Source organism: Fundulus heteroclitus, chromosome 14 (assembly GCF_011125445.2).
Source record: "Fundulus heteroclitus isolate FHET01 chromosome 14, MU-UCD_Fhet_4.1, whole genome shotgun sequence".
Taxonomy (NCBI): Eukaryota; Metazoa; Chordata; class Actinopteri; order Cyprinodontiformes; family Fundulidae; genus Fundulus; species Fundulus heteroclitus.
Window position 1 is genome coordinate 123,728 of NC_046374.1, and position 27,352 is coordinate 151,079.

Consider the following 27,352-nt stretch of genomic DNA (forward strand, 5'->3'; position numbering starts at 1 on the left):
CTGAGCCAAAGTCCGGTTTCCTCAGATCTAAGCCTGTTTGCCCATGCTGTTTAATTATCACTGTTGTTTTAGAAACAAATATGGTTTCAAAGATGTTTAATCAGTTAGTCATTTCAAGTTAAACACCACAAACTATAAACTAAACAACATTGATAGTAACATAAAATGAAACTGAATAAAAAAAAATACGAAATGCCCTTGTTTTTACATCATTGTAATTTCCTTCTTTACAAATTATTACAACTTAAAAAAAGCAACAACAAAAAAAAAGAGGCTTTCTATGACATTTTCATTGTGGGCCAGAATGAAAGCAGACTGTTTCTAGGGAAGTACAAACATCATTTTAAAACTTAACTATTTTATAAAACAGTGTTGCATAGTCAACAGTTTCTTATGGTGAGAAACATAAGTCATATTCTGAAGAATTGTTTTTCTTTTTGCATCCATAACTACTATCGTAAATATTGGGAATTTGTTGGCTGTTGCAGTCTGAAATCTTTCACCATGCCTAATCCAAACACCACAGAGACACTTTTCTACTTGGTTCTGAAGTTTGAAGTCTCCCCCTTCAGGCAGCTTTCTGTACTGCAATCCTCACACGTTCTATCTTTTTTCTGCTGCGGACCTGAAAATACACCATTTTATAAGATGTTCATTACTATAGCAAATATTTTCTGAATGCACAAACAATGCATAATACATACAGTACCTTAAAGTAGCAGTAAAGGATGGAGATTGATATCATCATACCCATCAGCACGACAAATGGTCTGATGATGAAATCAACTGAAGTACCTGTAACAGAATTAAACAGATTACTGAGAATATTGCACATAAGGAACACACCCACAACAGATAAGGTATCATGGGACACATTACAAACTATTTTTTTTTCTGTGCTTAAAAAATTAGAAAATTATTTTTACCTACCCCCCTACCCCGAATAGCATTGATGACGCAATTAAAAACAAAATCCTGAACTAATAGTTTTACATTAATGCCCCAGTTATGGCAATAACCAAGACATGAAGGGATGCTCACATGAAGGTGGAAGATGTGGAGTACTTGGGGTTTCAGTATCTTACGGCATTGGTGATTTTTTTTTTTAAAGGGATTTTAATAGGGCAGTCAGCCTAACATCTACTCAAAGCAGCGTGAATTTACAGTGCTGTTAAAAGCAAATCTTAAAGATTTATTTTTTTCTCACTAACACCTATATTTCTTCAGATCATCAGACAAATTTGTATATCAGAGAGACCCATCCATCCATTTTCCGACATGCTTATCCCTTGTGGGGTCACGAGCGGTGCTGGTGCCTATTTCCAGCTGTCATATCGAAGAGACTACCTTGGCACAAAATACAGTTTTCAAATGGTACATTTTTTTAATAAGGGGAAAGAGTTGTCCAAACAATCTAACACTTCCACTATAACTTAAAAGTTGTAGTGGAAGTGTGACAGTTTTGAGGTGCTGCTTAACAGAAGATCCATGAGGAAAGAAAGATTGGGCCTTTCAGCTTAAGTAAACTTTGATTATGCAACAGGACAATGATCCTGTCAGGATCATCAGGGGTGTGATTACATTAGCTCCCTGGGGATCATGCAGTCTGTTCTTGTGCACTGCGAATCTCTAAATCCTCATTCGTATTACCTGTTTAGTTTTCTGTTCGGGGTTTAGGTTAATGATATTCTGATATCTGTTAAATCCAGTTTCTGTTCTGTTAGCTTATGCTCTTATGTTAGTGTTCTGTAGTTCTTTTTTTCTGTCATATCTGTTCTTTCTTAGTTTGGTTAGATTCTTCCAAGTATGGCCCATTATCTTGTTCCCTGTTAAATCCTGTTATTCCCTGCACCTGCCAGGTCATTGCCCCGCCTTTCTTACAGCAAAAATTGTATCAGTCAGTTCACCAGTGCCTAACGGGACATTTCTCAAATGACCGGAGAAAGCCTGAGTTTCCCTGATGGTCAGACAAGCTGAGTAGAAACTAGAATGGCAACAACAGCAATACCAACCATTTCGGAAGATGACAATGTCATGGAAGCTTAATTTCAACATGCTACATTTGAGAAACACAGCATAGAACAGCTTAAACTTTGGTTGAAATCTAGGGGCCTCAAAATGAGCGGAAAGAAAGCAGTATTAGGGGAAACGTAGGAGAGGCTCTCCTCTCTTCTCTTACAAAGGATCAAACCTGAGGAAGAAACCCGCTGAATCCACATGGAATTACAGCTAATACAAAGATATATATATATATTATTATTATTATTATTGGCCTATGTGTTAAATTGTTATAGGGCTTATTAAAAAAATAGACTTAAAAGAGCTTCTTTTCTAAAGTTGCAAAGTCAAATATCCCGCTGTCTTCACTCAGATCCCTTCTCACATTCACATACATATTGTCAGGACCACCGTCTCTATCCGTCAAGCTACCCTGTTCTGGTCTTCTTGGTCCCTGTATCCCTGTCATCATGTAAGCCTTGTTAGTCTATTAAAACATAGCTTCACCATTCATCATGCACCTCCCAAGCTCTTATCTGTGTTCTGATCACACTACAACCCTATTTAATACACTTGTACAGTACATACGGATTTCATACAGTACCTGCGGATTTCTCCTCACTTAAAAATTTGATTTAGTCACAATCCTATACTCTATGATGACCAGTGGATTACAGGGCTGCTGTGTATAGAAAATAGTATGAAAACTGCAGCTGTAAAATATTTATTAGCACCTCAGATTTTTTGTGTTAAAAAAATCAAAAGCACATACTGTGGAACAACCTCAGCTTGTAAACATGTTCCTTTAGTGTTTGGACAAATAAAGTAAAGTACATTGTTATTACCTAAGTTTGCTTGTTAGGACTACAACACAGCTTTTCTTTAAACAATCAGTTAAAAAAAATGATATAATGTAAAGCAAAGGAAGAGTCAGAGGATACCACTAACATCCGTAACAAAGCCAATATTTGTCTTACTGTGAAGGCAACACGGACATCTGCAACACTGTTGTTGTTTGAGAGTGAGGCGTATGCAGGTTACGGAGAGAGGCAAAGCTATGATGTCATTTCAGAAAAGATGTGTCTCACATGCACACATGGATACAAGAAACCAGCATTTTGAAATGTATGCACCTTGGGACCCAGTTTTTTAAAAATGTATCATTTATAGACTCCTAAAAATGCCTGATTCAAGTGGATGAACTGCCTAAAAACACAAAATGCTTTTGCAGTTACACCTAATATTGTTGGGGCCTTAAACATGCAGCCTGCTTTTTTTTTTTAAATGGCCCAGTCAAAGTCCAGACAAAATCTAATTGAGAATTTGTGATAAGACTGGAAAATTGTCATCTAATGCTTGCCTTTCATTCTGACTGAGCTTGTGTTAATATAAACAAACCTACTGACCCAGTGGGGCTGAATACAAATCCCCATCATTCAACGTAAATTGTACGTTGAGGTTGTAAAGTGATAAAATTAGCAAAAAACTTCAAGGGGTGTTCAAGTTACTGCATATAACAAAGCCCACACACATCTGAGGGAAAAAGAAGGTCTGCAAGGAGTTTTTACTCAAGTTTCCCTCCAGCTCTGCACACATTTATAACCTAAAATGCAAATATAGACGTGTGTTCAGGATTACCTGAGCATCTAACTTCAAAGCTAGAATCGTGAGTATCATCATCCAGAACTACACACTCTCGCAGCTCAGATAATGACTGTGGACAGGATGAGTGGATCCACCATACAGGACTTGCTGAAGGTTCCATTCTCTTTGTCACTGAAACAAAAGTACCACAACCGAGCTCAGCGCACACAGAAGCAGCCAGCTTCGTCTCCAGTAGATAATACTTGTCAGCCACTGGTCTCCACTGTCCATGGTATAACATCTCCAGAGTCCCAGCACAGCTGCTCTTCTCTCCCGCCAACCTGAGGTAGCCTTGATGTAAACAGAGACATAAAACTAATTAATCAAGGAAATAAAGCAGTTAATAGAATCAGCTCTCCATCTCCTCGTCTACCTGAACAGGTGAGTCCAAGAATGTTTTCAGGTGAGCAGGGCTTTCTGGCTGAGTCTGAGCTTTTACAGATCCTGGCAGAACTAACTCGTTGCCTTCACAGTGGAACTCCCTTCTTTTAAGGGGAGCCTTCTCTCCCCCAAAGAGCGCCCCCTGGAGAATTACAGGAGACCCACAGCCAAGCTCCCTGCAGGCTACCTCTGCATCCTGCATGTCAAAGTCCTTTTCACACACCGTAGACCACGACTGGTTCGTTTTCAGCTCTAGTCTACCAGAGCAGTGGTTGGAACTGTTGACTAGCCTTACAGAGTCTGTGAAGAGAGAAAGATGGAGTGGTGTGTTTGATAGTTTATTCACCCTACAGAATGCCACTGGGCTTCAGTAGAAGCCCTAAAGATATATTAAACCCAAAATACAGTATGCAGTTAGTCATGAAAAAATGCTGTGGTAAATGCTTTAACCACAAAATCAAAACTTTTGTCACATCTACCATGTAAATAAAAAACATGATTTCTATACCAGACTGGTCAAAGACCAGGTTAAAAATGGCAGACACCTGTGCAGGTGACATATATCTCATTATAAACACTAACTAAAGGTTAAAGGTCATTTGAATTTTTTGTGGTAGCCCAACACAAAGTAGCGCATAACAGTAAAGTAAAAGAAAAACAGTACATGGAGGATGTTGCTCAGCTCAGATGAGACCAAAATAAAACCTTTTGGATAACAGACGAAATGGTTTGTATAATGAAAGACTAATACTGAAAATGTTTGTTTATTTACTGTAACCCCTGATTCTATGAGTATAGGCACGGCCCTTTAAGGCTATCGTCAGTGGGTTTATCCATTTGAGCCTAGTGGAAGCGCTAAAAAACTTTTGTTTATGCCCACCTGCTATGTGGGCCCCACACCATTCTGTTTGAATAACCATGAGACCTGACAAACAGCTTCCAAAAAAAACATTTCTAAAGCCATTAAGGAAACAGTGAGGCTCAGAACTTATACGCATAGAATCTGGGGTTGCAGTACATAAGAAACGTTCTATTCCGTACAGGCTTCACCTTTTAAGGCTATCACTAGTAGGTTAAAGGCAAAGAAGGATGGTGTCCAATCGAACCACAAGCATAAACAACCTGTTCTTACAAAACAACTTCAACTCAGCCTCCATTATGCAAAATTACACACTTAGAGAAATCCTGCGCAGCTGAACAACAGAGAGGAGAACAAAGATGGACCTGTGTCTGTAAATAGTGAAGACCAAGGTTACAAAATGTAACAGTCTAACACATGAGCAGAACAGGCCAAAGGTTTACAGAGGTAGCAATTTACAGTCAATCGTGCGCGCAACAACAGAGAGGAGAAACTCTCTGTTCTGGGCCTAAACATTCTAACTCCCTACTCATTATATATTGACGCTTGGTCAGGTTCCCTCAGAGTCACATATTGATGCATCGGGTACCCCCTTCTCATTATTATTGGACGTGAAGGTTGCTCTCATGGAATATTTTAACAACCCGGCCTACGTTTTATTTGGCCTATTCATTTACATTGGCTTGCAACCAGGTCACGTCCCTATCAAGTTTCCCCCGGCAAAAAAAGAATATGACAATATATGATGAGTAGGGAGTGAGAATGCGTTGTCTGAGCAGAGGTTGAGACCAAACCTGCTGCTCATGGTAAAGATGACAAAGTTTGAAACTGTAACAGTCTAGCAATGAACAGAGCAGGTGAACAACTCCTCAGAGGGGCAGGAACCATAAGAAAACAATTTATCAGCTGAACCATGTGTAATGCTGCAATGTTACCATCCCTGCACCTCTCCATCTTCATAATATCTGGTCACAGGGAGGGTGTCAGAACTCAGCAGGCAGCGGCATACAGTTCTCTGTTGCCGCTGTCGCCTCTGCTCTCTCAACAGGTGACTGCAGTTGACTGGTGGGCGGAGCGCGCACACCTGCGGCTCGTTCTGTGAGCCAGTGCTGAAGCATAAGAGCAGCACTCAGACAGCTGGGGGATGCCAGAGTGTTGACCTCAGTGGTATGCTTATGTGGCCACTGTCTGTCAACAGTTTCATGCTTGTGTCTAACTTGTGTCTCCTGTTCACCCAGGTTTCTAGTGCTTTTGTTCCTATGTGCTCATCCTGCCTTGGATAACTCCCTGGATAATTCCTGGAGCTTCCCTGATCATACCAAGCCAGGTCTGACTCACCTGGTTCCTCCGGCTGTCTATACCACCTCTGGCGCTGCTCGGACCCCATCCTCCTTCCTGCCACCCACCTTTCGTTCAGTCGCCAACCTCCATCAGGGCAGACTGTGCTTTGTTCCCTCCTCCGCTCCACTCCCCCCGATCTGGTCTCTGTGCCTTGTGGTAAGTGCTCAGCCCCTCAGTCACATTACTCACTTACCAAAATCCTACCTAACAACGTGTCTGCTTCGGGACCCAGACCCAGGCAATGGACCCCCTGATCGGACCTTTGTTCCCCTTTCTGTTCATCCTCATGTACTTCAATGGGCCCACACTGAGAAATCATCTGCCCACCCTGGTGTTCGTCGTACAACAGCCTTCCTTTCCCGTTACTTCTGGTGGCCATTGATGTCCAGAGACGCCCAAGAGTTTGTCCTCGCTGTCCCCGCCTGTGCACAAAATAAACCCTCTAACAGACCACTCGCAGGCCTCCTCCAACTACTCCCCGTTCCGGAATGCCCATGGTCCCACATAGCGTTAGACTTCGTCACTAGCCTGTCGTCATCCCAAGGCATGTCCACCACCCTGGACATGCCTTGGGATGACTTGGATAGATTCTTCAAAGTCTGCCATCTGGCCCCCCTGCGTGAACTCCCCTCTGCTCTCCAAACGGTCCAGCTCCTGGTGAAGCATGTCTTTCGCCTGCACGGCATACCCCAAGACAATGTCTGACAGTGGTCCCCAGTTTACCTCCCGGGTTTGGAGAGAGTTTGCCTCGGCTCTTGGAGCCAGGTATACGCTTTCCTCCGGGTACCACCCACAGACCAACGGTCAAACAGAGAGGCTGAACCAGGAGCTGGAGTCCGCCCTCCGCTGTTTAACATCATCTAACCCAGCGGACTGGAGTAAATACCTCCCCTGGGTTGAATACGCGCATAATAGCCACACCTCCTCCGCCACCAGACTTTCAGGGCAGTCAAACTTTTTTACAGTAGCAGGCCACAGACTATCAGGTAGGAGGGTGCACATATGCCGGTGCCCGAGCCCCGAAGGGGAGAATTTTAAAAAATAGAGTCTCCCTGATGTATTTTGGAAGCTTTCAAGACAGGTGATTATTTAAATAATAGAGTCAGAGTGCATGTTTTAAACTGAATAAAAAGCAAAAAAAAAGTGAATGATCAATTCTTCTAAAACAACCTTTGTTTTTTCATTATTCTTAAAACATTTTTTCACATGTTATCATCATGTTTTAACAAGGATTTGAACAAATTTGCATAAAATTTGTTGAATTTGAATTACTAGCACCATATAAAACAGATCAGATTAGGTGAATATATGACAATTTACTAACTGCCAAGCACGCAGTGAAACAACACGCGTGCGCTCAAAACAGGTATCGCGCGCTCAGTTCCTTCTCTGCTCGCGCGCTCGACCTGCTCATTCCATGCTCAACACCAGCTGTGCTGTGCCCTCGTTTGGCTGTTTCTCCGCGAGCGTCGCGCGAGAAGAGTTTTTCAGAGTTGAGCTCGGATTAGTTGCTGCGCGCTCAACCAGAAGGCACAAATATCGCTCCATCGGGGAAATGTAGGCGGCGGCAAGAGCTGCTATAGAAAGCGATTTGCCGCCGTTGACCGGCTACTTTTGACTGCCCTGGACTTTCCCCTTTAGAAGTCTCTCTTGGCTCTCAGCCCCCTTTATTCCCTGCCAGTGTCCTACAGATTTAGTTCTGGAACAAGACCAAGCAGGCCCTTCAAAGATCTGTGGAGCAAAACCGCAAGTTCGGCGATCGGAGGAGGAATCCAGCCTCCCACTACCGCCCCGGCCAGCTGGTCTTGCTGTCCACCCAGAACACCTCCACCTCTCGCCGTAATTTAGCTCCCCGCTACTCTGGCCCGTACGAGATTCAAACCTTCATCAGTCCCACGGCCGTCCGTCTCCACCTTCCTCCGCACTCCCGTGTACACCCTGCCTTCCACGTTTCCCAAATCAAAACCATGCGCTACAGTGACCTGTGCCCTCCGGCTGAGCCACCTCCACCAGCCCAGGACCACCAGGGGCGCTGGATACGCAGGATCGTGGACTCCCGTCGGCGAGGTAGAGGTTTCCAATATCTCGTCGACTGGGAGGACCGCGGTCCTGAGGACCGGTCATGGGTAGCGGGTTCCTTAATCTCAGACCCTGCTCTGATAGAGTCCTTCATGGCTTCCCGTCCCTCCACTTCCTCCTCGGAGTTGCTGGGTGGCGACCATTGAGGGGGGGGGGGGTGTTGTCAGAACTCAGCAGGCAGCGCCATGCAGTTCTCTGTTGGCGCTGTCGCCTCTGCTCTCTCAACAGGTGACTGCAGTTGACTGGTGGGTGGGGCGCGCACACCTACGGCTCGTTCTGTGAGCCAGTGCTGAAGCATAAGAGCAGCACTCAGACAGCCTGGGGATGCCAGAGTGTTAACCTCAGTGGTATGCTTATGTGGCCACTGTCTGTCGACAGTTTCATGCTCGTGTCTAACTCGTGTCTCCTGTTCACCCAGGTTTCTCGTGCCTTTGTTCCTACATGCTCATTCTGCCTTGGATAACTCCCTGGATAATTCCTGGAGCTTCCCTGATCATACCAAGCCAGGTCTGACACATTACGCACTTACCAAGATCCTACCTAACAACTTGCCTTTCTCCCGAGACTGACACTTACCGGCTCCGTTCCTCTTCGGGCTCTGATCCGCTGAGACTCTGCATTTCGTCCTGCCAGCTCTGCACTTATTAAATAAAAATCTTAACTGCTCTCAGTCTTCCCAAGTGTTTTCTGCATCTGGGCCAAATACGTCCGTAACATGACAGAAAAACACTCTGGCCAAACTGACCCAGCAGGTGCATTTGGGAAGACGTTAACTGCCCATCAGGAGCAGCTTCAGACCCTCCATCTGGCCATGCAAACAATGCAGAACCAGTCGCAGGGGCTGGCAGCTCAGATTAGTCAACCTTCCGACACATTCTGCGCTACCCTCCTATCCTCTGCGTCATCTAGTGAGGCCCCGGGGCCCTCTCCAGCAGAGCACCCCGATCTGTACCCGAGAACTCTGCTCCTAGTCCAGAAAAATTCTCTGGGGATAGTGGGGATTGTGCTGGTTTTCTTTTTCAGTGTTCTTAGTCTTTAACCAATCCCCGCAGAGATTTGCTCTAGATGAGGCAAGGATCTCATTTGTCTTACGTTTGTTATCTGGGAAAGCCTTAAGATGGGCTGAGCCCCGCTTCCCAGACTGCCAGCGTTTCGGCTGCACATTTGAAGAATTTTTGCAGGAGTTTAAAATGGTCTTTTCTGCCGAGTCCGACCCTGCTCAGCAGTCCAAACATCTATTAACGCAGAGGCAGCGCGGCAGGCGTGTCTCGGAGTTTGCGATCGAGTTCCGCACTTTGGCAGCTGCTGCGGGCTGGGAACCTTGCGCATTAAAATCTGTGTTTTTTCAGGCCTTAGACAAACCTCTCAAAGACGAGCTGGCTCGCCTCGAGGAACCCACCTCACTAAACGAATTAATCGCCTTGACAATTCGTTTAGACAACCGTTTGAGAACTCGAGGAAAGGGACGAACTGAAAGGCCGTCCTTTCACCGGCCGCCTCCTCCCACACCTGACCGTGCTCCCCATCGCCCCGTTGCTGCTCCTCCTTCTCCCCTGGAACCCATGCAGGTGGGTCGGGTGCGTCTTACTCCTGAGGAGAGGCAGCAACGTTTTGATGATAAGTTATGCATATATTGCGCGTCTCCCGAGCATTTCATTAATTCCTGTCCTGCTCGGCCAAAAGGCCGGGTCCGTCGTCAGTAAAGGGAAGGCTGACGGGCCACACTAAAGTTTTGCTCCCCCCCTGCGACAGTGTTAATTGCTCATGAGAATTTTGCTCTTTCCGCCTCGGTTGACTCAGGGTGCGACTTTAATTTAATTGACCAGTCTTTTGTTTTACAGGCCAGGATTGAAACTATTCCTTTGTCCACCCCTCTCCAGGTTTCCGCCCTGGATGGAGGCAGTCATCACCTGGTCACTCATCAAACCAAGCTCCTTCAAGTTGTTATCTCCGGTAACCATAGGGAATTAACCTCGTTTTTGTTTTCCCTTTTAAAAATGCTCCCCTCATCCTGGGTTTCGCTTGGTTAAAAAAGCACAACCCGCATATTAATTGGGCTGACCTGCAAGTCGAGTCCTGGTCTCAGGCTTGCCTGTCTCGTTGTTTGCAATCTGCTGTCCCTGCGGGTCCCCCTCCCACACTGCCTTCCAATGAAGGTGACTCTGTAAATTAAAGTTTAGTTCCCAATCTGAACCTTCCCAATCTGAAGTGGGAAGAGATTGCCAAAATGAGTGCAATCATCATTCTGTCAGAACTCTGAGAACAAAGTGAGTTATGGCGAAAGCTGAAACATCACGCAGGTAAAACCTGATAAACGACCACAGAAATGACCAGTAAGTTACTGTTCAAATTTCCTCCACTGTCATTCCTCCATGCAGAGCTGTGGAGGATGGAATCCCTTCGTTGGAGTGAGCTCTAAGCTTTTCTGGAGGATTCAATCTGGCAGACTCAAAAGATGGCTGACTATGCCTGGGCAGGGTGAAGCCAGAGGTAATTCTGGTGGAGGACCATAGCGGTCCTGTAGTGCAAATCGGTCGCCCGACCTGGGTATAGGGGCGAAAGACTTGTCCAACCATCTAGTAGCTGGTTCCCTCCAAAGTCTCCCTTTGGACCCTTCAGATGTCGGACTGGAAATCTTGTGGGCTCTATGTTTGATATGGAGGTGAGCTGTTTATTCTCTGTCAGGGTTTCCCTTACCTCTCTTTCCGTTTGGCCACATGTCACATTCAACAGGCTGCATGGTCGTTTGTCCTTGGGGAGCAATCCAACATGTTGAATATCCCCGATTCTAGATGAGAGCTGTCCCAACGTTCTACCGAGTGGACTAGATCGCTCTAACAAACCATATACTGCGGATAGTATATGGGGAAAAATTGGGGCCAATTTTCCTGACGTGTGAACCAGCCTTAAGAGACTGACTTTACCTTTTTTGTTTTATTCGTCATCAGCCTGGCGGTGGACAGCATGGGCCCCTTTATAACCGTGGGCCCAAGATTGATTGGGTGGACCAGCCTAGCGGGTAAAGGAAATTAGTCGGGTAAATGTGTATGGAAACCCTACCCGTGATTTGCAAAGCCCCAAGATTCTCAAAAGCCCCAGGCAATGGAAATTAGGCTATTGTTACCGCTTCCTTCCTCGCTGATAGCCACTATTGCTGTCTGAATCACTTTTCTGATATGACGCATCTATGAAAATCCCACCCTGGGATCCTGATGGCTGGTCTATTTTGTGTGGTCTTGAAATCCCTCGCAATGGCAGCGAGTCCAGATGGATGTGTGGACCCCTGGAGCCACGTGGAGCTCGGTGGAACTACAACTATCTGTCAAAAGTCCGGTTATCCAAATGCACAATCCCCATGGTGATACCCAGAGGTGCAGCATCATGCTGTGGGGAGGCTTTTCTAAAGAAGGTACAATGAAGCTGATCAGACCCGATGAGAAGAATAACGGAGATAAATACAGGAAAATCATAGAACAAAATCTGCTAGATGCTGCAAAAGACTTAGAATTAATATAGAGGTTCACTTTCCTCCAATAAAACAAACTTAAACATGCAGCCTGACCCTCAATGGAATTGCTTACATCAAAGCATATTCATTTTTCAATTTAGAATCTGTGGTAAGACTTGAAAATTGTCATCTAATGCTTGCCTTTCATTCTGACTGAGCTTGTGTTAATATAAACAAACCTACTGACCCAGTGGGGCTGAATACAAATCCACAACGTAAATTGTAGGTTGAGGTTGTAAAGTGACAAAATTAGCAAAAAACTCCAAGGGGTGTTCAAGTCACTGCATGTAACAAAGCCAAACCACATCACAGGTATAAAGAAGTAGTTTTTACTCCAGTTTCCCTCCAGCTCTGCACACATTTATAACCTAAAATGCAAATATAGACGTGTGTTCAGGATTACCTGAGCATCTAACTTCAAAGCTGGAATCGTGAGTAGCATCATCCAGAACTACACACTCTTGCAGCTCAGATAATGACTGTGGACAGGATGAGTGGATCCACCATACAGGACTTGATGAAGGTTCCATTCTCTTTGTCACTGAAACAAAAGTACCACACCCGAGCTCAGCGCACACAGAAGCAGCCAGCTTCGTCTCCAGTAGATAATACTTGTCAGCCACTGGTCTCCACTCTCCATGGTATAACATCTCCAGAGTCCCAGCACAGCTGCCCTTCTCTCCCGCCAACCTGAGGTAGCCTTGATGTGAACAGAAATATAAAACTTATTAATCAAGGAAATAAAGCTGTTAATAGAATCAGCTCTCCATCTCCTCGTCTACCTGAACAGGTGAGTCCAAGAATGTTTTCAGGTGAGCAGGGCTTTCTGGCTGAGTCTGAGCTTTTACATTCCTGGAGAACTAACTCGTTGCCTTCACAGTGGAACTCCCTTCTTTTAAGGGGAACCTTCTCTCCCCCAAAGAGCGCCCCCTGGAGAATCACAGGAGACCCACAGCCAAGCTCCCTGCAGGCTACCTCTGCATCCTGCATGTCAAATTCCTTTTCACACACCGTAGACCACGACTGATTCGTTTTCAGCTCTAGTCTACCAGAGCAGTGGTTGGAACTGTTGACCAGCCTTACAGAGTCTGTGAAGAGAGAAAGATGGAGTAGTGTGTTTGATAGTTTATTCACCCTACAGAATGTCACTGGGCTTCAGTAGAAGCTCTAAGAATATATTTCATCCAAAACACCTTTGGTTAGTCATGACATAATTACTTTAACTAAAATATTTTCTTAATTTTAGCACCTATGCTGCCAGCAAACCGAATCAGTCTTTACATTCCTGCTTTTATGTATTTAATTTTTTTTACACATTCATTTTTGTTCTTGTAAATAGTCTGTCGGTGATATTTTATGGATAATGCAGCTTCAAAGAGGGTACAGTGTCTTGTATCGTAATTGTAGTGGTCCCAAGCCTAGATAAAAGCAGAATGTTGCATTAGGAAGGGCACCCTGCATAAGAACCTTTGACACATCTGCCATGCGAATAAAAAACATAATTTCCACACCGGACTGGTCAAGGACAGGGTTAAAAACAACTACTAATAGTGCTGGTGACAAACGTCTCATTATAACCACTAACTCTGATGTAATTAGGATTGTATATGGTAGCCAAACACTAAGTAGTGCATAGTTGTGAAGTAAAAGATAAACATGGTGGAAATAGCTCTGTTGAGATGAGACCATGATAAAACCTTCCGACTTAAAAGCAAAATGCTTTGTGTAATGAAAGGGTAATACTGATAATCACTCCAAACACATCATCCCCATTGTGAAACCTGGAGGTGCAGCATCATGTTTTGGGGAGGCTTTTCTAAAGATGGTACAATGAAGCTGATCAGAGCTGATGGGAAGATTAACAGAGCCAAATACAGGACACTCGTAGAACAAAATCTTCTAGATAGTGCAAAAGACTAAGAACTAATTAAGAGTTTCAACTTTCAGCAGATAAACAAACGTTAACATACAGCCTGACCTGCATTAGAATTGCTTACATCAAAGTATATATATTCTTTAAATGGCTTAGACAAAATCCAATTACGAATCTGGTAAGACTTGAAAATTGTCATCTACCATTTTATTTTCATTCTGACTGAGCTTTGGCTAATATAAACAAATTTATTGACCCAGGGGGGCTGAATACAAATTCACATGATTCAACATTGTAGGTTGGGGTTGTAAAGTGACAAAATTCTGCAAAAAAGTTAAGCAGTGTTAATACTTTTGCAGATCACTGCATGTGACAAAGCTCACACACATCTGAGGGAAAAAGAAGGTCTACATGTAGTTTTTACTCAAGTTTTTCTCCAGCTCTGCACACATTTATAACCTAAAATGCAAATATAGACGTGTGTTCAGGATTACCTGAGCATCTAACTTCAAAGCTGGAATCGTGAGTAGCATCATCCAGAACTACACACTCTCGCAGCTCAGATAATGACTGTGGACAGTGTGAGAGGATCCACCACACAGGACTTGCTGAAAGTTCTATTCTCTTTGTCACTGAAACAAAAGTACCACACCCGAGCTCGGCGCACACAGAAGCAAACAGCTTCGTCTCCAGTCGATCATACTTGTCAGCCACTGGTCTCCACTGTCCCTGGTATAACATCTCCAGAGTCCCAGCACAGCTGCTCTTCTCTCCCGCCAACCTGAGGTAGCCTTGATGTAAACAGAAATATAAAACGTATTAATCAAGGAAATAAAGCAGTTAATAGAATCAGCTCTCCATCTCCTCGTCTACCTGAACAGGTGAGTCCAAGAATGTTTTCAGGTGAGCAGGGCTTTCTGGCTGAGTCTGAGCTTTTACAGATCCGCAGAGCTAACTCATTGCCTTCACAGTGGAACTCCCTTCTTTTAAGGGGAGCCTTCTCTCCCCCAAAGAGTGCTCCCTGGAGAATCACAGGAGACCCACAGCCAAGCTCCCTGCAGGCTACCTCTGCATCCTGCATGTCAAAGTCCTTTTCACACACCGTAGACCACGACTGGTTCGTTTTCAGCTCTAGTCTACCAGAGCAGTGGTTGGAACTGTTGACCAGCCTTACAGAGTCTGTGAAGAGAGAAAGATGGAGTAGTGTGTTTGATAGTTTATTCACCCTACAGAATGTCACTGGGCTTCAGTAGAAGCTCTAAGAATATATTTAATCCAAAACATAAAAAACACCTTTGCTCCAAACAAACACCATTAGTCTTTCAATTCCTCTTTTGTTGTTGTGTTTGTTGTTATCTATGTTTTTTATTTCATTCTTGTACATAGTATGTTAGTGTGTTATATGCAAAATGTCGCTTCAAAGGGGACGAGTTGTGTAAGGAGAAAGAGCACGGCTTAGAAGAAGCGGTACACCATTAGGACCGAAGTGAGTGGTCAGGAGTACAGTGAGATGCAACATAAAGGGAAGATAGAGGTGGCCAAATAAATAGCATAAAGTGCCCACTATGATAATTTGGACTGCAAGGAGGGGAGAAGGATTTATACAGGTTATTGATGCAGAAAGACAAAGAAGGAATTGATGTTCAGCAGGTTAGGGTGATGAAGAATCGAGATGGTAATATGCTGACACGTCAAACAAGTGTGATAGGAAGATGAAAGGAATATCTGGTTCTTTCTCATTTTCCCCATTCTTCAACTCTTCAAAAAGCAGAAGAAGTGACTATTGTGGATCAGAAAGTAGTAAATATTAGTATGAATTAAGTAAGGGAGGCATTGAAAAGGATGAAGGGTGGAAAGGCAGTTGGTCCTGATTATATGCCTTATGAAGGTAGAGAAGTGTCTAGAAGAGACTGCAGTAGATTTTTTGACCAAGCTGTTCAAAGCTTGGAGATTGACAAGATGCCTGGGGAATGAAGAAGAGGTGTGCTGATACCAATTATCAAGAACAAGGGAGATGTGCAGAGTAGTGGCAACTGCAGAGGAATGAACCCGCAATAAAGTTATGGGAAAGAGTAGCAGAAGCTAGACTGATGTCAGAAGTGAGCATCTATGAACAGCAATAGGAATTTGTGCCCAGAAAAAGTACCACAGATGCAATATTTGCTTTGTGGATGTTGATAGAGAATAAGAGAGAATGTCAGATGGAGCTGCATTGTGTTGTTGGAGATCAAGAGATCAAAAGAAAGCATATGATAAAATACTAAGTGAGGACTCGCAGTATTATGTGAAGAGGTCTGGAGTAGCAGAGAAGTATGTTAGAGTGGCGCAGGACATGTCTGAAACTGTAAAACAGCGTTGAAGTGTGCTGTAGGTGTGACAAAGGAGTTCAAGCTGGAAGTGGGCCTGCATCAGGTATTGGCTTTGAGCCCCTTCTTCTTTGCTGTGGCGATGGACAGGTTGACAGAAGAGGTTAGGAATCTCAATGGACTATGATGTTTGTGGTGAGAGAAGGTGTCAGATGGAGGAAACTCTAGCGAGATGGAACCTTGCCCCTGCAATTAGTGGAACAAGAGAGATTACATGTGTGAATCAGAAGGACCCAAGTATAGCCGCGAGGTAAGGGAGCAGAGATAAATAAGGTGATGGATTTTAAGTGCTTATGGTCAACAGTCCAGAGCAATAGGGAGTGTGGTAAAATGGTGAGGAAACAGGTTGGAAAAGATAGAGATTGTCAGGTTTGGTGCAAGACTGAAGCGCAGAGAGGAACAGGAGAGCTGCATGATGAGATGTAGAATGATTTATTAAATAAATAGGGCTTACAAAGTAGTCCAGAAGACAGGTACCAGGAACATAACACAGATGAAACCAGAGCAGGGTAGAATCATGGATGAAGACAGACAACCTGACAATGAGTCTCACAGAGGGAGCCCAAGAGTTTATTTTCCAAAAAATACATCCTCATACTTCATAAGGCATTTCTCGACCTGTACAATGCCTAAATTGCTAATCTTATCAACTAGGACCGCAAGAAGGGGGATTATGGTGTGTGGCTGTTTTTCAGGAGCTAGGCTTGGCCCCTTAGTTCCAGTGAAAGGACCTCTGAATGCTTCAGCAGACCAAGAGATTTTGGATAATTCCATACTCCCATTTTTATGGGAATAGTTTGGAGCAGTCCCCATCCTCTTCCAACATGACTGTGCACCAGAGCACAAAGCAAGGTCCATAAAGACATGGATGGCAGAGTCTGGTGTGGATGAACTTGACAGGACTGCACAGAGTCCTGACCTCAAGCCGATAGAACATCTTTGGGATGAAATAGAGCGGAGACTGAGAGCCAGGCCTTCTTGTCCAACATCAGTATTTGACCTTGCAAATGTGTTTCTGGAAGAATGGTCAAAGATTCCCATAAACACACTCCTTAACCTTGTAGACAGCCTTTGGCTGGTCTATTTGACTAGGAATTTGACATGGTGTTGGTGGTGCAGACAAAATATATATAGATACAGAATCTATAGCTATATACACAGTAGACTGTGCATTAATGTAACGCAGAAGGTCCACGTTGGTGTAGCTTGTAGGTCCTGATTCGGGGAGGGAGAGAGGCAGTGTCCAGTGTCACGGGCGGCTCTGGGCCTTGTTGATCAGGCTGGTAGCGGATGGAAAAAAACTGTTCTTGTGGAGTGAGGTTTTGGTCCTGATGGACCGCAGCCTCCTGCCAGAGGGAAGTGACTGAGATCAGCCACTGTCTTCCCTGCACGCCTCAGAGTCCTGGAGGCGTACAGGTCCTGGAGAGATAGAAGATTGCAGCCAATCAACTTCTCTGCAGACCGGATGACACGCTGCTGTCTGCCCTTGTCATTGGCGGTGACGGTGGCACCAGCTTACCAGATGGTGATGGAGGAGGTGAGGATGGACTCAATGATGGAGGAGTAGAAGTGCACCATCATTGTCCTTGGCAGGTTGAATTTCTTCAGCTGCCGCAGGAAGTACATCCTCTGCTGGGCTTTCTTGGTGAGGGAGTTGATGTTCAGCTCCTACTTTAGGTCCTGGGAGATGATAGTTCCCAGGAAGCAGAAAGACTCCATAGTGTTTTTAGAGCGTTGAGCTCCAGGTTGTTCTCCCTGCACCAGGTCACCAGATGGTCAGCCTCCCACCTGTAGACGGACTCGTCACCATCAGAGATGAGTCCGATGAGAGTGGTGCCATCCGCGAACTTCAGGAGCTTGACAGACGGATGACCGGAGGTGCAGCTGTTGGTGTACACAGAGAAGAGCAGAGGAGAAAGAACACAGCCCTGGGGGAACCAGTGCTGATGAGCTGTGAGTCAGAGTCATGTTTTCCCAGCTTCATGGTGCTGCTTCCTGTCAAACAGGAAGTCTTTAATCCACCTTTAGGTGGAGTCAGGCACACTCAGCTGGGAGAGCTTCTCCTGAAGCAGAGCTGTAATGATTGTGTGGAAGGCAGAGCTGAAATCCACAAACAGGATCCTGGTGTTGGTACCTGCGTAATCCAGGTGCTGGAGGATGTGGTGAAGGGCCAGGTTGACAGCGTTGTCTGCAGATCTGTTGGCTCTGTAGGCAAACTGTAAGGGGTCCAGGAGGGGGTCAGTGATCTCTTTCAGGTGTGAAAGCACAAGGCGCTCAAAGGACTTCATAACCACAGAGGCCAGGGCGGCAGGTCTAAAGTAATTAAGTCTTGTGGACCTTGGCTTCTTGGGAACAGGGATAATAGTGGAGGATTTCAAGCAGGTTGGCATGTGACATGTCGCCAGCGAGGACTTGAAAAAGTCTGTGAACACTGGAGAGTTCAAGCTGTTCTAGCTGCAAAGAGTGGACCAATGTCATATTATTGAAACCCTATGGATTAGGAATGGGATGTCACTTAAACTCATGTGTGAGTCAAGGCAGATCAGAAAATACTGGTGATATAATGTGGGTGTCTTTGGTCAGTGTTTCCACAGTAAAGTTCTCTCGCTCACAAGGTCATATTCAACATTGACATTTCTCAGCGTCCCTTCAAGATTTGCGAAGATAAATTAATAACCTCCCTTAATATGGTGAAGATCATCATATCTTGAGTCACTCCGGCAGATACAAACACAGCAGTGTTTTGTTGTTACCATAATATGTCTGTTGAGGTGATATTCAAGAGAAATCTGTCCGCTATTTGAGTCATACAAGTAAACTATTCATGTTTTATTACTCAGTGTTTGTCTGAATCTAAAATGGCCACGGCACATGCATGCTGAGCCATCCTAAATTTAGCAATTTGATGTCTTTTGCAAAAAGCCCTACTGAAGACTCCACAAAGACAAAACATTTAATGTTCAAATTGACAAACTTTGTTGCAAATATTCATTCATTTTGAATTCAATGCCTGTAGTCCCTAATAAGGCTGGGAAGACAAACAACTGGAAATGTTGAGGAATGTTCAGAAAACACATATTTGGAACAGTGCACACGGCAAACAGTTAATTGGGAACAGGAAGGTGTCATACTTGGGTATAAATGGAGCAACCCGAAGGGCTTGGTCGTTCACAAGCAAGGATGGAGTCATGGGACTTTCACCACTTTGTGAACAACCGCATGAGCAAAAGTCCAACAGTTTAAGAAGGTTTCTCCATATATAATTGCAAGAAATTTGAAGTTTTCATAACCTACGTACATCCATAATATAATCAAAAGGTTCAGACAATATGAGGAAATGGAGCGCGTAAGCCAAAAATCAAGACGGAATGCCCGGGACCTTTGATCCCTCAGGATCAAAGGTCAGCGCAACAGTTTGAGGCCTCAGACTGTTGGAGCAATTGAAGTTGTACATCAAGCAAGATGTGGGAAACATTTAAACTTACAAAGCTTCAACAATATGTGTTCTGAGTTCCCAAATGGGAAGTGTTTCAAAATAAGTAAATATTTGCAATAAACAGTAAAGTTTATCAGTTTGCACATTAAATATATCATCCTTGTAATGTATTTCACTCAATATAGGTTCAAAAATAGCATGTCATTGTATTCTGTTTGTATTTACATTTTACACAACATCCCAACGGCATTGGGCTTGGAGTTGTAGATGTCGTGGGGATTTTGAATGTTTTTGAATCCACATTAACATCGGCAGTAAGTAATGCTATGGGTTTTGAACTTTTCAATGCCTGTTGGCAAGTCAACATAGTCATTAACGTAATGTGCCATTATGTGAAGGTAATTCATTTATTACCTGAACAGGTGATTTTCACTCTGAAAATAATTTCAATATGTTCTACTTGTATGCATTCCAGAGTATGAGTGCAGAAAAAGTCTATCTGTGAAACAGATTTTGTTGAATGTAGGATGATTTGTCTCGAAAATGGCATGCCACAGTCCAGCCTCTGACAAATGACATTGGTTTGCATCAGAGGCCAGTCACGGATTTCATCCCTGTCACCCGCTGCTCTCCACCTTCCAAACTGTTTAATCTCCAAGTTACCAGTGCAGCGATTAGCTCCTCCAACAAATCTGACTTCTGGGTCTGAGCAAACAAAGGGTTAATGTTTAGAATGAGTACACACATGAGTAAATGGGAAAATGCAAAATTTAAATCTAAATACAGGTCTACCTGAACAGGTGAGCCAAATACTCTTAGAATTACTAGGGCAGGTACTTTTTCTAAGCCACGGCCTTCCGCAGTTCAGTAGAGAAGATTCATTGACACCACAGGGAATCTCCTTTTTCAGTATTAGAGTGTACATTTCTCCATAACGTCTCCTGTCTACAACTAAAGCAGGCCCGCAGCCAATCTCCCTGCAGAGCACCTCTGCATCCTGGTGATTAAAGCCATCCTCACACACTAAGGACCACAACTCATGCGGCTTCACCTCCAGTCTTCCTGAACAGTGGTTGATGCCATTAACCAATCTGACAGAGTCTGAGGAGAAAAGACAAAGAAGAAAATTTGAAGCCTGAGCAGTCTATGGGAAAAAAATTGATTTTACAATACACACAGGCTACCATGCATTACCCATTATTCAACTAACTGTTTGACAATTCTAAACAAAATCTTTCTTCTATGAACGAATGGATTGCCAATGATAAAAACCAATTAGTTCAGTTACAATCAGATTTCTATTCATCTAATTAACAACTCTATCCATAAATGTTACTCTCAGACAAATATGTAAGCTGCAAACAAAATGGCTCAAGCCAAATTAACAAGCCATGTCAATACACAGAGAAAGCAAGCTAACATTAGCCCAACCTCTCATGCATGCATTATGATAAACTCAGTCAGGATCTTTTTACTAAGTGTTTTTATACATCCTTAGGGATGTAAAGCATCCATAAGAAATATTTATCTGTCCACTCAAGTGTATTTCATGCATTTTGTACAGTAAAAAAACATGACTGTTACAACATGGTAGTTATATAGGTATAGTTGTAATTTAGTTATACAGTTGTAATACAGTATTCTGATGGGATGGTGGTTCCTCCACTACTCTGGAGGCCTCTCCATTTGAGCTCTATTGGGAAATGTAAAAGTTAACAAACACGTACATTTTTTTTTTACTAAGCATTTTTATTTATATTTAGGAATGTGAAACATGATTACAAAGTGAATATATATTCTCTGTGAACTGAAGAGGATCGTGTGACACAAGTAACAGTCTCTGAACTGAAGACCCTCATAGAATCTTGACTGTGTCTGGTGTTTATCATAATGTATTCTTGTCAAGTCTCTGAGCATATTCTCTCATAGTGTTTTATAGCATGCGTGATAGTTTCCTGTTAAATCATGCTTGTTGCTCATTTCTGAGACTATTTTCAATGGTAGTAAAGCATCTGGGGCACAATGCTACAAGACACTGCCCTTTTTGATAACTATGACGATTTTTCTAGTCCAGTCTTTGTTATGACAAAGAAATGGTGAATTTGCTACAGAGTTAGATGGGATTTCCAACTCAAAAATGATTTTATTGAAAGGGGTCCTGGTTCCAGTCTGTGATGTCAAAGCAGGACTGCAAAGGCTCACTGGTTGCCTAATGCCAACTCCTCACACACTGTCAGGATGAACTACCTTTGATCTGCAGGATAATTCAGAAGATGATCAGAACCAACAAGTTGGGAAGCAACATCAGCTCTAAATACAGGAAGCCCAACGTTGTCTCTTTCCACCTTTCTTCGGTGCAGTAAACAAATGCATTGGTCAAGAAAAGGCTATTATGATGTTGCTTAGTTTTCCATGTTTCTTTTCATTCTGGTTTTCTAATGTTTTTTTTCTCTTTTAAAGACATTGTGATATTAAACCCACCTTAACCTTTTTCTTTTCTTTTTGCCTCACTGTTTTGATTCTGTCACAGATTAGTTACTGAAAAGAGCAAACAAAATAATCCAAAATAGTTTACCTGAGCATGTCATCTCATTAAAATATTCGGAATGTACGATCCCTTGGACACAACTTTTCAGCGAAGGTCCGTCACAGTTACGCAGCTCCCAAAGGACTTTTTCTGAGGTCATCATTCTTCTTGTGATAGAAAGTGGAGAGCCACAGTCCAGCTGTTTACACACTTCTCCAGCAAACTTTAAAGTCCAACTATTCTTATAAACCAATTTCCATTCTCCTTTGAATTTCATTTGCAGAGTGCCGGCACACCGGCTGGATCCTCCAACCAGCCTGACATCCTTGCTTTCTGGGTAAAATGAAGGTCAGAGCTTGTTAACATTACATAAACTGAACTCAAACATATTTTAATTAGTAGATTAATTCAGTGTCAAACAATTTGAGCAACTGCCTTAAAACCATTGACACAAACTCTTGTCCTGTTCTTTTACTTACCTGAACAGCTCAAGCTGACAACTTTACCAGAGTTCTTCCAGACAGAGCTGGGGCAGTCTGATAGAGCAGCTTCACTGCCTCTGCACTTGAGACTTAATGAAGCACCAGCATCTATGTAGGGCTTCCCCTGGAGGACTGAAAGAGGCCCACAGCCAAGTTCCCTGCAGACCAGCTCAGCATCCTTCTGGTCAAAACCATCCTGATTTACTGAGGTCCACGACTGGTTAAGCATGTCAGACTTTACCTCTAGCCTTCCTGAGCACAGACCGTTCCCATCTACTAATCTGACTGTATCTGGGAAAAAAAGAAGTGAAGAGAATTTTAAAGGAACTTCAAGTTTTCCTGGTCCGCTCGACTGAAAGGTCTCAGACATGTTTTGTCATCTGAGACAGTTCCATGCTCCATGGAATTTACTCCTTAACATTTCACTCTTTTAAAAGCAGAAAGGCTGAAATGGGGTTGAAATCCTTTTTTAGCATTATATGGAAAGTCTAGGTGTTGGATCGACAAGAGGATTGCCTAGCTTTAATGAGTAGTGACCGTGGCCATCCAGACCCTTCATTGACCTTTAAATACCTTTTTCTTCTTTGTTGTTTTTAGCATGTCCGTGCAACTCTCCAAAACCTTGTCTGAGTACCAAGGGGAAGCACAATACATTTTATTTCGGCAGTTGAGCACTACAGTTAACACAGCTCTACACACGGCTCTACTTGACACATAGAGACACAATATCTATATATATATATATATATATATATATATATATATATATATATATATATATATATATATATATATATATATATATAAAGCTTATACAAATAAAACTTCTGTCTCTGTCTCTGTCTCTCTCCGAGGTCGGTCGTGTCTTTTCTCTCTCTGCAGCTTTTACCCCCCCCTCTCCTGCTTTGCTTTGCTATGTCTTGTCTTCTGAGCACTTTCTTTATATCAACCGAACTCTGAAAAACATGGATCTGGTAAGCTGGTCTCTCAATACTATTGATAAATTTTTTTCGACGGGTAGGCAACGGAAGGGGGACCCGTCCAGTCCTGATTTGACTAATTTTGTGAGATACACCCTAAATTCCTGGAGGAAAACTGTGTATCTTTCGACCTTGTCATTCCTGGACGTTTGAAATTTTTCACATTGGATTAAGGATACTGGGATCTTTACTTATTGGTTTTTGTGGATTTTTGAAGTATCGGCAAATACAGCGGATGTCGGAGCCATTTGGCCTTGATCAGGCTGCCGGCTGCATGACGCGCTCACTATGGCTGTGAACGGACAAACCTGGCAGGTGAATGGAGCGAAGCCGAAAAGCTGCCTGTGTTGGAACGCAGACTGACTTTGGTGGTTGAACTAAAGGGGAGATGGGATAAAATCTGGGAGTGAAGCGCGAAAAAGCCCAACAATTTGGAAAATTTGATTTATGTGGAGCCAGCAAAAGACTTAAAAGCTAAAAGCTCATAACAAATAACATATTTGGATTCCCTCCCTATCTCATCTCCTGGATTGTTATGGCGGAGAGTGCTCAGAAAAAGCCCCCGGCTACCCCCCTCCCCCGCTGACACCTGAGGATGCTTCTCTGAACTGTGGGCCGGCTGATAACATCAAGGACAATGGCCTCTGGAGAGTGTTCACGGAGATAAAACACTTTCGCCCAAACACACACGCATAACTGATACTCATAAAACTGATGAATTACACACACGCGACAGGTCTCAAATGTTTACCTCCTGCGTACATGTTGTATTGTGTTATTTGTGCTTTTCGTGCTATGAGGTTTTTTTTGTGTCGGTTGTTTGTTTCTTTATTGGTGAGAGCATAAATAGGCAAACATCTGTCTCTTTTTTTTCTCCCCCCCTCTTTCCCCCATGTTGTTGCTCTTCCTTCGACAGTTTCAAGGGCAGCGCCTCGTGAACTCCATGTAGGCGGGGTTCGGGCTGTTTGGAGGAATGTGGCCTTGATGGCTGCGCTATTTAGCAGCGGCCGACTGGCTGCGTTCCTTGGCAACTCAAGGCCTCAGTCAATCGTTCCCCCCAAAATGTTTGTTTCTTTATGTGATGGACGGTTGTACTGGAACTGACTTTTCGATTGCAATGCAAATTGTAATTGACAATAAAATTTGATTTGTTTGATTGATTATATTATAGATATATAGAGAGATGAGACTATAGAATATATATATATATATATATATTATACATATAACATATACATATAATATATATATATATATATTATATACATACATATACATATATATATATATATATATATATATATTCTATATATAGTGTATATATACTGTATATGTATATATTATGTATATATATATACGTATATGTATGTATATATATATATGTATATGTATGTATATATATGTATATGTATATATATATATATATATGTATATGTATATATATATATATATATATATAAAAGACCTGTATGTCCTTTAGACATTAGGTAAAAGTTTGCATTCAGTGTAACGAAGGTTGATACTTCACAAAAACTTGTTCAGAGTTTCAGCTTGAAGCAAATTTCCATTCCCAAAAGGATCAAAACTCATTTACAACAACAGTGAGCATCTGATGTAAACGGACCTTTAAGGAGAACAGCTAAAACCTCATTTTGAATGCAGTTTTAGTGAAAGTCGGCTTCATGTAAAAAGGGTGGCAGTACAAGAAAAAATTTATTAAAACTAGAAATTGAGCCGATGAATCATACTTCCCTTTATAACCCCATAGAGGGGAAATTGTCTGCGTTTAACCCATCCGTTAGGGAGCAGTGGGCCACCACACTGAGGGGTGGACAGGCTTGGGGGCCTTGCTCAGGGACCCATAGCGGCAGTCTGCATGGATCAAACTGGATACTTGTAGTTTTCTCAGAACACAAGCACGATGCTCTAACCACTAGGCTACCTCTCCCCGACAGACGGGACTCTCTTTGGGTTAGCTGAGCCAAATAAACAGAACTTTCCATCACTAGTAGGACCTACCGTAATGTCTGCTGTGCGCATGACTCACGGTCTGCTGCCACATATTTCTAACCCCCGTCTTTGTAGGTTTCATACCGTTCGCACTAACCTTTAACATTTTTCAAGACTGCCATTTAGAATTTGACCACAAGATCTTCACCACTAACTTATTTCAACCACATTGACAAGACTCTGGAAGATTGTGTTGCTTAACAAACTGATGACAGTGAAGTTGCATCAGGTCGGAAAGAAGAAAGAAACAAGCACGACTGCTGATCTCTTTGGATGCCCTATGAGAACAACTGTTCAGTCTTTCATCTTTTAGATAAACATGTTCTCAGTTCAGAATAGGGGTAAATAACATAATAATACAACCTGAACAGGTGATCTCCATTTTGAAATCCTGCCAGCTGTAAAGATCATCTCTTTTCATTGACACCACAGAGCCGCAGTCGAGCTCTCTGCACACCTCCGCTGCCATGGTCAGGTTCCAGGTGAATCTCAGGTCTCTAACTTTTTCCCAGTTTCCTTGATTCCTCATCTCCAGTTTTCCAGCACAACGACTGGGTCCCTTAACCAGCCTGAATTTGTCAGGAAACACTGAAAAGTAAATTAAAACACCAATTTTAAAACATCTGATGACCTGTTTCTGTAGTTCTCATATTTTGATGCTGTTCTCAGAGTCCTAAAATCATTGATATTTTTTCTTAGGAAGTAAGCTTTCAAGACAAAAACTGTAAAGTTTGTCACGGTCTTAACTCAGTTTCTCACCAGGGGAAAATTTGCCATAATGACTACGCAGGTTTTATTTACAGTTCTCATCATTCAACATCTCTACTTGTAAATTTGCTAATCATTTCAACAAAGCAAAGAAAAGCAGCTCCTGAAAGGAAATGTGTTTTAAAAATTCAGCTCTAACATGTCAGATGTTTCGTAAAGGAAAGCAGAGTCCAACCTGAGCTGCAGAGAGACAGAAGAAACATAAAAATTTTGCTGTCCATGTCCTCGTTGCTTAAAGTGTGAAGCTTCAGCTCCGCTCCTCTCTTTATCAGATCCAGAGCCTCGCTCAGCTTTATGAAGGCTTCGCGCTACAGCTTCCGATATCTGTTACTTCCTGACACCCCTTTGACTCCAACTTTGACTCCTCTGCTTCCTGGGTCTCAACATTTTTATCGTCATTCTATGAAGCTCAGCACCATCTCTGCCACTTACAGATTGCTTCTGTTTTTACTTTTTTTCTCACACCTAAATGTTTCGGGTCAAACTTTTATTTTATGGGTATGGAAAGATAATCTGTGTAAACACAAAATGCACTTTTCAAATGATAATTATATTTCTCAAGTGAAAAAAGCTCCTATATGAGAAAGTAACCCCTCCACGCCTGTGATCAGCTCAATTAACTGTTTTTCAGCGTCTGGTGTGAAGGCTTCCGGTGGGATTTAAACCCTGTCCAGAACAAACCAGGAGGACCTCCTCTGTGAATTAAAAGGTTTAGAGTCATTAAAAACCGACTCCAGGTGAGTGCTACATGTCTTCTATAACAGTTTGACATCAGTACACCATCAGTTTGTTAATGTCCTCCCCTTTCCTCAGGACCTCTGCACCTTTTTCTGGCAGTTTGGGGTGTGCTTATTGAGCCAGGTTTTGTTGAAACAGAGGATGGCAGATCCATGGAAGTCCGAGTTTTTAGAGATGACAAGCATATCATTCGTTTTGTTAGCTAGGGAGTGGACATTAACCAGGTGGATAGACAGTAAGGGTGTACAGAGTCTCTGTTGTGTCTCCCTGTTTACCTCATCTGTGACTCTGGTAAGTTCCAACCAAAATCTCGTGGTAGTTGGAGTTGATGACAAGTGGAGAAAAAGCCTAAAGAGGACTGT

General features: G+C 43.0%; 1 protein-coding gene across 3 annotated transcripts; it reads right to left on the minus strand.

Annotated features, from left to right (window-relative positions):
- Positions 1-441: 441 nt before the first annotated feature.
- On the minus strand, positions 442-26,044 carry LOC105915695 (scavenger receptor cysteine-rich type 1 protein M130). Of its 3 annotated transcripts, none has more exons than XM_036145968.1 (13): positions 25,848-26,044; positions 22,492-22,785; positions 22,061-22,345; positions 20,278-20,586; positions 19,900-20,190; positions 14,557-14,862; positions 14,178-14,474; positions 12,593-12,898; positions 12,214-12,510; positions 4,016-4,323; positions 3,846-3,933; positions 710-795; positions 442-625 (listed from the first exon to the last, which is right to left on the minus strand). In XM_036145968.1, the coding sequence occupies exons 1-13, from the start codon at positions 26,011-26,013 to the stop codon at positions 569-571; spliced, it is 3,090 nt and encodes a 1,029-aa protein (XP_036001861.1). In that variant the 5' UTR covers positions 26,014-26,044; the 3' UTR covers positions 442-568. The 3 variants fall into 3 exon arrangements, 1 of the variants encoding a protein (XP_036001861.1); XR_004932465.1 differs by having other exon boundaries at positions 600-625; positions 3,637-3,933; XR_004932464.1 differs by having other exon boundaries at positions 600-625; positions 3,637-3,957.
- Between the last annotated feature and the right edge of the window lie 1,308 nt (positions 26,045-27,352).